The following is an 11,852-nucleotide window of genomic DNA, read 5'->3' as shown; positions in this document are numbered from 1 at the left end:
GAAAATAACGCGCGTAATCGTTGTTTCGATTTGTTTCGAATCTTTCGATACTTTAAAAAGATCGATATCGAGTAAACACGGATGAGGCGTAAAAGGGAGGAAGTTGTCAAACGGGGGGCGAGAGGATTTGTGATGCTTGGTAATCGGGATGGCTAGGAGGGAGGAGGAGGAGGAGGGGTTAGTGTGAGAGGATGTCGCAAACCGCTGATGCTGAGAGCGAGACGGGCTCCATCTGCGACGAGGAACGCGTTAGGAAGCTTTTTCAAGCATGCGACGGCGACGGAGATGGTTTTATCGACAGGTTTGTACAATAATAATATTTTCCTTATTTTATACAGTATTTTTGTGTGTGTTTTTTCTTCTTTTTTACAGTATATATTTAACGTAAGGAAAAAGAAAAAGAAAAATCCAAGTATCAAGTATTACTTTTCTTTTTGGCAGTCATTTTGAATGAAATTCAAATTGCGATAGTCACGTGACTACGTTAATAACCGTTAATAATCAAATTAATTATTGTTCTTAAGGTTTTTATATCATTGCGAATAATTCATATCGACAAGAAAGACATTATATTTGTTAAAGATAATAAAGAAAAAGAAAATGTAAAGAGATTAAGAACGTTAGTCGATGAAACGTCAATTAAGGATGGTAGAAAAAAAAAAACGTTAGCGAAACGTTAAAGAAAGTTTGAATTTTAACGACGCGCGCCTCCGTCGAAAGAGAAAAGCAAGCGTAATGGCCATTTGAAATATTTTCCCTTTGTCTCTTTCTCGTTCTCTCTTTATCTTTCTCTTTGGGATGAAAAGGGAGAAACGTCAAAAAAAAAAGAAAAAAAGAAAAAAGAAGAAACAAGAAGTAAAAAAAAAAAAAAGAAAAAAAAAGAAAAGAAATGAAGAAACACGAAACGGTATCCTTTGTAAGCTTTTATTCCGTCCCGTTGTCCGTGGCGTGACTATGAAAAATTTCCATTCGCTATTCATTAAAACTTGCGCCACTCGAAGATATTCCCTTGGGGGTAAAAAGAGAACCAAAGGGGGTGAAAGAGAAAGAGAGGGGAGAGAAGAGAGAAGAGAGAAGAGTAGTAGGAGGAGGAGGAGGAGGAATTGCGATTCTCTCTTTCGCGGTTCGAAAAACGAAAAGAGAGAGAAAAAAGAAAAAAAGAAAAGAAAAATCTACAAGAAAGAAAGAGAGATAGAAAAGAAAAAAGAAAAAAATCTAAAAAAAAAAAAAAAGAAAAAAATCCATTCCGCGATTTAATTCTCGTAGTAATAAAATGGCGCGCGCGTTACACCGAGAATACATTGTTTTACAGTAAAAACCTGGCACGTTTCTTTTAGAAAAAAAATTATTCCTTCAATTAATTAGACGATTTGAATACGTTCGTTCATTTCTTTACGTTCCTATACGATTTCTACATTTATTTTCTTTTGTTTTTTTTGTTTTTTTGCGTTCATTCGTTTGCAAGCAGCAGAGTTCGCTTCAAATTAAATTCCTGACTGCCCGTCGAATCTTCTTTTTTTTTTTTTTATATTTCCTGCCCTCTTTTTTTCTTTTTGTTTTTTCTTCTTTCTATTTATCCTCTTTTATCTTACTCTACCTTTCTCTACGTATATACGTATATATGTACATATATATGTATATACGTAACGGCATTCGTCGTTCATTCGAATGGCATCGACGATGAATAAACCGGAAAGATAATGGCCAATGAGTTGGTTTAAACATACGTAGAAGAAATAGTTTTGCATCTTTGGACCAATCCCGTGTCTGCTGTTACGTTCTTTCCTTCTCTCTTCCAACACCTATCTATCTCTTTTTTTCTCTCTCTCTCTCTCTTTCGATTTTTATTTTTTTCTTTTTTTGTTGTTGTTGTTGTTAATGCACGAAACACGTTTTCACTCGTTTACAAATTTATACCGTTTGGTTTAGCAGCATCCCTATAACCGAAGCGAGTATCACGCTCTTATCCGAGTCGTCCCATAAATCACGATGCAAATTTATCGATGAGGGGAGGATTCGCGTACTTTAACGTCCTCCTTCTCCTCCTCCTTCTCCTCCTTCTCCACCCTACTCCTCTTTCTCTTCTTCCTCAATTGAGGAGGTTGAACGTTAAAGAGAATTGTTCGTGTGTACGAGATGAACGTGTATAAGGGATTCCCCTTCTCTCGATACATATACTTTTTATCTTCTCCCTTTTTCGTGACTTCAATTACGAACATACTGTCTTCGAAAAATAAAAGCATAGAAATATACAAAATGTCTCGTCGATAAAAAAAAAAAAAAAAGTCATCGTTTTGATCGACCTGTAATTATGTATCTATTATCTGAACGCGCGTAATTTAAAACGATGTTTAATGTTACTGTCTTTGTCTTTTGATTCTTTTTGGTTTTTATTTTGTTCTCTTTCTTCAAACGAGAGTATCTTTTAATTACGAGTCTTTATATATATATATATATATACTATATATTTGGATGTTGGTAAGCTTGATGTTTATTTCAAGCTCAAAAGGGAAAGTAGTCGGAGCTTTAATGGACTTTTCACGCTTGATTTGGTGGTTCGCATTGAAAATTATTCGGATGCAATGGCGCGAGAGTCGTCCAAAAGGGTGATGAAGAAGAAAAAGAAAAAGATACTGGTACTTTAAACTCGATCTCTTTGATAGAAAGAGAAAAAAAGAGGGTGAAATTTAGCGGACAGTTTAAAAAAAAAAAAAAAAGAAAAAGTGAAAAGTGGGGTAAAGAGAATGAGACAAAATAAAAAACAAACAAACAAACAAATGTTAAATGAAAAGACAAGAAAAGAAAGATTTCTCAGGTTCTTCAGTATTCATTAACGGCCGCTTTTGTAATCTCATTAACTTTAGCCAGGTAAGATCCTTATTCTGAGGTGGCGCACGTCTCGTTGAGCTCGTGAAGCTCAAAAAGCAACCGAACCCTTTTTCGAAAACTTCTACTTCTCGTTGCATCCAACCGATTGCCAACTCGCGAGATTGCGAACTGAAGCTGAATGCCCAAGTGCCCACTTGCAGTTCTCTTTCTCTTTTATTCTTCTTTTTCTTTTTCTTTTTTTTTTTTCCCCCATAGTCCGCCCGCCCTGTCCTTTTTCCGTCACTATCTTTTTCCTTCCTTCCTTCCTTCCTTTCTCTACCTCAATGCCACCATGAGGCACTTTTTTTCCTTATGCGTAATACGCGTGCAAGTCCTGTCTCTTTTCCCGTGTTCCCCACATCAAACGAACCGACAAAGGAGAGAACGGAGTATAAACCAGGGTGCAGGTAGTACTCTCCCTCTCTCTCTCTCTCTTTCTTTATCTTTCTCTCTCTCTCTCTCTCTCTTGGTTTTTCTATACCTCTTTATCTCTCTTATTTACTCTTTCTTGGCTTACGAGGGACGACACGTATCTCTTGTTCCGGAGGATCAACGCTGCCCTTACTTTACTCGCTTTTCATCTTCGAAATATCCACTACGATTCAGTATATATATATGTGTCTCTTTCTCTTTCTTTTCCTTTTAAAGTGTTCTATCACTCACTCACTCACTCATTCACCACCATAGTCTCAATTTTTCATATCATTTTTTGTTATCGAAAGTATACGATCTATCATCATCTCAACGTCATTTTAACGATCATTCCTAAGATTTCTTATCCTTGATTTATCTACCTTTTTAGATACGTTATTACATCGGTAGATGATAATTTATTTATTTTTTTTTCTTTAAATTTACCAACGATATATAAAACCTAACCTACATCTCTCATCAATTTATGATCGAGTAGATTTTTGTTGTTGTTAAAGTTTTAAATATTGGGTTAGCAAGAAAGTAATTTCGGCTTGCACCAATAAATAAGGTTATGTTTGTTTCGTTATTCTTTTGTTAATGTTAGAATTGTGTTCTTTTGAGGTATGGAGGGTAGAAGTAAGGAGTAACATCTCTGTATATGAAAAGTGTCCGTCGAAATGCATTCAATTAAGGTGGCGCCACAGTAGCTTGAGGGTACATTTTAAAGGAAGCGCCAAATATTATTAGAGTAGGATTGAGAAATAAACAAGGAACACAAATTTCACAACACAAATTTTATCCCCATAACTGTTTTGTTATTCACATACTTTTTCATAAAATTAAATGATAAAAAATCAATAAACGTACTATTTACAATTAATGAAATAAAATCACTTTAGCTACACGTTTTTTCATAATAATTATTTAAGGTTATATTTACTACATTATTACATAACTCGGCATACTTCAATTCGTTTACAATTGTTATATTCATACCATACCTTCTGTCTACAGCAGCGCCATTCTGGAAGATTTTTGAACTATTATTTATAGAAAACGCTGGACACTTTTTCACATTTTCTCCCATAAGAGATGTTACTCCTTACCTCTACCCTCCATAGGTAGTTGAAACTTTTAGATTGCTACAAAAACAAATTTTGTATAATTTTATTTACAACTGTTAGTTTAAAAACAATTGAGTTTTATTTCACACTAGAAAACCTAAATTACTTACTTGTCAATCCAATAATTCCGAGTTTTATATACAACATGTATGTGTGTATATACACGTTGAAAAGTAAAAAAAAAAGAAGAAGGAAACAATAAAAAATGATGCGGGATGCCAGGGGTGAGGGAGTAATAAAAAAAAATAAAAAACAAAAGGAAATGCTCGAAAAAAGAAGTCGATCGAACGTTTTACGCTTGGTAGAGAAATCTCACCCTCTTTGTGTCTCCTACGATTCTTTCCCACCCCCGCTATTGCTAACCCTCTATGTGGGTTGGTAGTTAGGGGTGTAGGTAGGTAGGTAGGTAGGTAGGTAGGCAGTATTTTACGCGTTTCAACAATGGGCCTGGAGCACTTATTAACTCGTCGGATCTATTGTGTTGCAGTTGTTTTGCGAACAATCCGTGTGCGGTTACTTTTCACGTGGAAACAAGAGTTTTTCGATAAAATGTCATTGCTCTCTCGTACTCTTTTTTTCACATTTTTTTTCTTTCTTTCTTTATTTTTACTCAAAATGTCAGATAACAACGTCCTCGAGTTACACTCATCCAGTGTCCCCGTCATGGGGATGATGGGAATCCCAAATGAAATATTACTTTCAATTGTTGGGTTGTTCATAGTTGATGCAGACTAGCAAATAACAACACGTGAGATTGGTGAGAGGTTAAATTTATCAAATTCAACTGTTTATGCCCACTTGAAAGGTCTAGGTTTAATCTCAAAGCAAAAATTGTTTTCATTTTCACAAAAGAAAAACTAAATTACTTTCCGAACAACCCAATAATTTGTTGAATATGTTTAAGGAGGGATTGTAATATATTCAATTGATATTTCTAACAATTGATTTAAGGAATAAATGTATTTCAGTCAAGATTTGCTGACGGTATGCAGAGAACTGAATCTGGAAAATTCCGTGGAAGAGTTGATGAGGGAATTAGGTGCGGACGAGCACGGTCGCATATCCTATCAAGAGTTCCTCAGACGTCGTTTGGCACTACGACCAGAAATCGAGGCCCTTAGGTCTGGTAAACATAGAACTAGCCCTCATCACACTCACACACCGGAATATCTTCCAACTAGCAGTGACAATAGTCTTGGTAAGATCTTAATCTTTCTTCTTTTTAGGTTAGGTTAGTCACTATGTTCATTTAACAGAAGAAAAAGGAGGTACTTACGTATTAACGCCACCGCAGCAAAAATTCCACTAATGCGCCAATAAAGAGCAATCTTATTGTTTGCACACAGCAACCGTCAGGGTTTTGTCAGGGTTTCATCAGGGTTATGGCGACAGCATCAGGTGAAAAAAAATAGAGATTGTTTTGAATCTATGTTAAATTCTAAATCGGCCCATTTTCCATCGAAATCCGATTGTGACTACTTTTTATAAATAAAATGTTTGGAATTTGAAAAGTGTTTTGATTTTAAATAAAGTTTTTTATTCTATGATTTGTCGTCGCAACAATTTAAGGGTGTAGATTGACGCATTAGCTGAATTTTGCTACGGTGGCGTTAATATACGTAAGTACCGAAAAAAGTGTGAATACACGAGTGAGTAATATAATTGATTAATTATAATAAACGAATATGGTGAGATAATATGAACCTTGAGAAATTTGATTCGTTGGTATCGATATAACTACTTTGTCGAATGGAAGATAGAAGGATACATTTTATATTCATGAGCAAGTCGAGACGTGAGCTAACGGTTCGTTGGGTTTATTGAATTTGTAATCAATGTCAAAAGCTAGGGGGATGATTTTCGTCGTCACATTCAGACGGGCATATAACCTTTTACTCCTTCAATTCTTACAATTAGTAAGTAAGATCCTTAGAGTTATAAGTTCTTATCGATTGTATTTTCTGGATCAATAACCGTGATGACTAACGGGAGAGAAGCATTGTGTTACTATATAAAGGGTGGTCCAAAACTATCCGAAATAGAATGAACAATATTAATGCGATTATTTTTTGATACTTCAATAGGTTGACATTTTTTTTAGAAAATGTTTATAGATGATTGAAAAATATAGAAAAGTTGGTTCTTTTTTTTGGATGACGATAATAATATAATTTTATGGTAGACACCTTACGTGTCAAACGTCAAAATCCTTTTCCTTTTTTTTTTTTTTTTTTTTTTCGTCAGATCACAACCTTTAGATTTATAGTATTTTCCTGACACGAATATCTAATTCACCAATACGTAGATTTCGTTACATTTGTTTGTAAATTTTGATGGATTTTCAGGAACAGTTTCGGGAAGACATGAGAGTTGGGAATTCGACAGTGGTGCACGTGATCTTTCACCGGAACCTCACACCCTACAAAAGCTCGTCGAAGCTGCTGCCGGTGGATCTGGAAATATGTTGGATCTTGCTAATAAGGTAAAAGTTTCATATGTAATATTAATTATATTAAATTTGATTCATTAGAATGTAATTAATGTTAGGTCTACCGTGGAAACTTGTGTTCATTCAAACAAACATTAGTTCAATTTTTTGTCACTAGGGGTAAGGCCCCTATTTCTTACAAATTGCCACCATGTTGCAATGCAAGAGTTCAAAAATCATTCAATTAATTAATATTGTTCAAATTATGAATAATATATTATTTTATTTTCAATTTTCACAAATTGACAGAATTTTCATTAAATAATAGACAATTAAATTTAAATTTAAATTAATTCAACTAAATTGAAATTACATTAAAATTAGGTAGACCTAATAATAAATTATTCCGTTCGTATAAAACATTTTAATTAAAAGTATTCACCACTCAAAGAGTTAACAAAAAAAAAAAAACAACAATTTGAAAATGCGTGCCAAAAAAAGGCCATTAATGGGTTAATTAGTCATACCTAGTTAAAAAGGTTAAAATTACCATTACACGAATAAAACCGTCCATTCAATTAACTTCTTGTAACCAACTTTAACGGAACATTATACAAAAATAAAATGTGCAACAGTGTTAATAAAAAAAGGAATATAATACACCAATCAAAGAAACTTTTACACACACACACACACATTTATGTATATATATATATATATATATATATATATATATATATATATATATATACAAGTATAAGAAGAAATATTATACTGCAGGGTTGTTAGATTTTCTTATCGAAGAACGATCGTTATCGTCTTTCCTCTCTTCTCCTCTCCTCTCTTCTCTTCTTTTCTCTTCTCTTTTTCTGTTGGTTCATTCGTTCGTTCATTTTATCGCATCCACAAGTGGAATATTCCTTTCGGTATGAAATATAACGAAAGACAAATAAATGCAAGTGCAGCAGCAGAGCACTGTGCACAGCAACGTTTCTCGTTACCAGTTCTGATGTTGCTGGCTGCAGTTGCTGCTGCAGTTGCAGTTGCAGTTGCTTCTCGTGTGCTCGTTTCACGCTTCACATACTACCGCGGATCATCGATTAAGCTTACATATATATATATATATATATATGTGTGTTTATATATACAGGTTTTTTTTTTCTTTCTATTGCACACTAATGCTATTATACGTGTTTCTTTCTATCTCTCGATTTTCATTTTGATTTTAATTTTTATTTGGATTTTTATGTGAAACGAAGAGAAGAATGAGAGACTAAGGGAGAGAGAGAGAGAGAGAGAGAGAGAAAGGGAAACACAAAATTCAACCCTAGTTCATTCTTTCGCTTCGTTAACATTATTTCATCACCGTCGTCTCGTCTCGTCTCTTATAAGCGACTTTTCCTCCATCATCGAGTATCCTATCCATTATCCACGATGTATTTGATTTATGCGTTAGACAGGGTAAACGAGGGACTAAAAAAAAAAAAAAAGAAAAAAAATAATGAAAGAGAAGAAAAAAAAAAAATAGAAAAAAGACTAAGAAAAAAAAAAAAAAATACGAGACTATATCACTTTTCGTTTGCATCGATACATCAGATTCTTTCTTTCTCCATTTTTTTGTATTGTTTTTTTTTTTTTTTTTTTTTTTTAAGGAAGATATTGTCTCCGTACTATATGAGGACAGAATAAAAAGAAAGAGAGAGAGAGAGAGAGAGAGAGAAAAAAGAAATAGACATTGAAATCGATATACGAGAGGAGAGCTCGATTATTTTCAAAAGAAAGTGGGAAAAGGTAGATTTTGTAATTTACCATGCACGTGCACCAACCTTGTTTTGTACTGTTCATAGATACATATGTGTATGTATATATATATATATAAATTACGTGTCACTTTGTTTGTCCGCAATGGACTCCTAAATTACTGAATCGATTTGAATAAAATTTTACACACTGTGTGCAGTTTTATCTAACTTGAAAGATAGGATAGTTTATATCTCAAATTATAATCGCAATATTATTTTTCTGTTCTGTTAAAATTTAAATTCATCTGTAATATGTGTCACGGTAAATTAGTCTACTGGAATATGATTTTTTTTTCTACTTGTTTTATTTTTTTTATTTTCTTTTTTTAGTTTAATAATAATTATATATACGGTGTATTAGAAATACACACGAAAAGAAATTTGTTTTCTCGATGAAAAACAAAAAGGTTTGTTAATTTTTATTTTTATTTTTTTTTTTTTTTTTTTTTTTTTTTTTATCTCAAGACGTGGTGTTTTGATAGGACTCTTCCAAGAGATTATTTTCTATGGTCTATGCTTTCGTTTTTCTTCTCTACGGCATATTTGCTTTCTTACCGTGTGCTTTCTCTTCTATCTATCTATCTATCTATCTGGAAAATTTCATCTTGTCACAAACATCTACGAACTAAGGGACGAATTCTTTAACCCTTCACAGAAGATCGCAATAAAGTATATATATATATATATACTTTATATATATATACAATCGTACACAAACACACATATATACAACCAGGAGCGATAACTACGAAGCAGAGCATATAAAGAGGAAACCGAAAATAGGAAAAACTATATAGCTATTATTCTGTCTCATTCTCTCGCAGACTCAATCCTATATGTTTGTCTCTTTTTCTCTTCTTACTTAAATATCGTAGCCGTTACATCGCCGCCCGCCGCTCCGTTACCTAGCCGCCTACCGCTCCGTTGCCTAGCCGCTTACCGCTCCGTTGCATCGCCGCGTTTCACTTTTTTTCAAATCACTCCCTATTCTAAAGAAAGATGTTTTCACTTAAATAAATAAAATAAAAATAATATCAATATAAAAATATTATTATAAATAAATTATATATATATATATTATAAATAAATATTTTGTATATAATATACATAAAAAAAAAAAACAACTGTATATATATAACTGCATAAAAGTATTGAGAATTTCGTGATTAAATTGTATTTAATGTTAAAATTTGTAACTTAAGTTGAAAAAAAAAAAGAAAAAAACACTAAAGAAGGGATGAGTGAGTATTAAAAACGTAAATCAAGGTAAACGAAGTTCGAATAAATAGGATTAACAGGATTTTGAAAATGAACGCGTGTCGTAACCATAAACGTCTCGTTGTATAAGCAATCAAATTGACATAGCTCTCTCGTTTAACGACAAACACACACCAAGACCCTTTCTCACCATGTTGTGTTGTTCAAGAAAAATAAATAAAGAAATAAAAAAAAAGGGAGATATACAAGAGAAAATACAGAGTATATAAAACGAGTGTGTGATATATAAGACGAAGGAGGGAACAAAAAAAAAAAGAAGAAAAAAATTGGAGCACGCGGTGCAACGAATGAGGATCGAGGATATTCGGTGAGGTTCGGGTTTGCTCGACCAACTACTACTACTACTACTACTACTACTACTACTACTACTACTTACTCCTCGTCAAACACCTTTGGGGTGTGCGAGAATCGTCGGCTCTCAGTCTGTCAGTGAACGTTTCGCGGTGAACATCGGGAAACTGAGAAAACAAACAAATAAATAAATAAAATAAATAAATAAATAAAGTAAGAAAGATATCATTTCAATCACGTGTTAAACTCAAGTTAATTTCTAACGAAATATTCGAAGGACACCGTCTACACATATATAGTTCGATTTATCGACTACTGTACTTTCAAGGACAACGAAATAGTACTTCGTAGTATTGCTAAAATTGAAGACCACCACCACCATCACCACCTAGAAAAGGAAGAAAACGTTTCAGTGTTAAATAAACATTAATTGTTTTCCTTCTTTTTTTTTTTTATTTATTTATTATTAACATTCGATACGTTTACTTTATCTTCTCAAAATTGTGATCCAAACGTGAAGAAAACAAAAAGAAGAAGAAGAAGAAGAAGAAGAAGATTAATTTGAGGTTTTTTTTTCATATTTTTTTTCTTCTTGTTAACAAAAACCACAAAAAAAAAATACCAAAAAGATCTAAAAAAAAAGAAAAAAACAAAAACCATGCCGCCTTCTTATCATCGTAGGATATCCACTGGTGCGCTTTGGAAGTATACTGTGACCTCGTAAGGACAATCGATATGCCATGCGAAGCAATTACGTACCACCCTGTGTATGAATTGCGCTGCGGCATACCGATTGTGTTTCCACCTCTTTCATGAGCAATAGCATTACATATACACACATATAAACACATATACACACACACGTATATATATATATACATTTAAACGTAAGTTCCCTATCTCGCGCCTTTTATGCATGTGCACGCAAGTGCATTAGAGTGCGTATTGCATTTGTGTGACATTCCATCGATTATCATCATTATAATCTCATACGTGTAGGATAATATGCTACCACCATTCACCCCCCCCCTTCCTCACCCCCCCCCACATTGATTCATTAATTAACGATAATGATCATGATCTGTTGGAGAACAACTTCAAAACAATATGTGTGATCGAGATTTCACTGTATTTTTTTATTTTTATTGTTTTTAGTTTTGTGTGTGTGCTTTCTTCTTCACACTATTATGCGCTTTCGATGCACGTGATTGGTAAAGCTTCTTTTTAAATTGTTAATATAATTTGTTGAATTTTTGTTTTGTTTTTTGTTTTTCCCGTTACAAATCATTTTTGTAATATTATTATTTATTAAATTATATTATATATTAATATATTTATTATTATATATAACATATATTATATAATATATATTATAATATATATGTAATAAATTAATTAATTAATATATTAATATAATAAAATATATAATAATATATTAATTAATATAATAATATAATATTATATAATTAATATAATATTTATATTATAATTATAATTATAATGTATATTATATTATATATTATATTATATAATATATCTAATTTTATTATAATATATATATATATAAAATAAAGAAATTAATTATTATATTAATATAATAATATAATATTATATAATATTATAATAATAAATATAATATATAAATAT

General features: G+C 32.5%; 1 protein-coding gene and 1 long non-coding RNA gene across 4 annotated transcripts in view; one reads left to right on the top strand and one right to left on the bottom strand.

Moving 5' to 3' along the window:
- The window catches only part of LOC107066815 (colorectal mutant cancer protein), a 30,238-nt gene that overhangs the window by 1,064 nt on the left and 17,322 nt on the right, over positions 1-11,852 (top strand). For 2 of the 3 annotated variants that reach the window (XM_015321778.2, XM_015321777.2), the window contains exons 2-4: positions 61-301; positions 5,375-5,604; positions 6,752-6,888. In XM_015321778.2, coding sequence (XP_015177264.2) covers positions 192-301; positions 5,375-5,604; positions 6,752-6,888 — 477 coding nt within the window. In that variant the 5' untranslated portion in view covers positions 61-191. Of the gene's footprint in view, positions 1-60; positions 302-5,374; positions 5,605-6,751; positions 6,889-10,759; positions 10,898-11,852 lie in introns of those variants that run through there. The other variant, XM_015321776.2, reaches the window with a different exon arrangement.
- Positions 7,555-10,777, bottom strand: LOC149033298 (uncharacterized). Its single transcript, XR_016175739.1, has 3 exons — positions 10,291-10,777; positions 9,499-9,625; positions 7,555-8,307 (listed from the first exon to the last, which is right to left on the bottom strand). It is a non-coding gene; the product is annotated as an uncharacterized LOC149033298 (long non-coding RNA).

Source organism: Polistes dominula, unplaced genomic scaffold (assembly GCF_049000335.1).
Source record: "Polistes dominula isolate Pdom_NZ unplaced genomic scaffold, Pdom_raw_medaka contig_49, whole genome shotgun sequence".
NCBI lineage: Eukaryota > Metazoa > Arthropoda > Insecta > Hymenoptera > Vespidae > Polistes > Polistes dominula.
The sequence above is the reverse complement of the archived record's forward strand: the minus strand, read 5'-3'. Positions and strand labels throughout refer to the sequence as shown.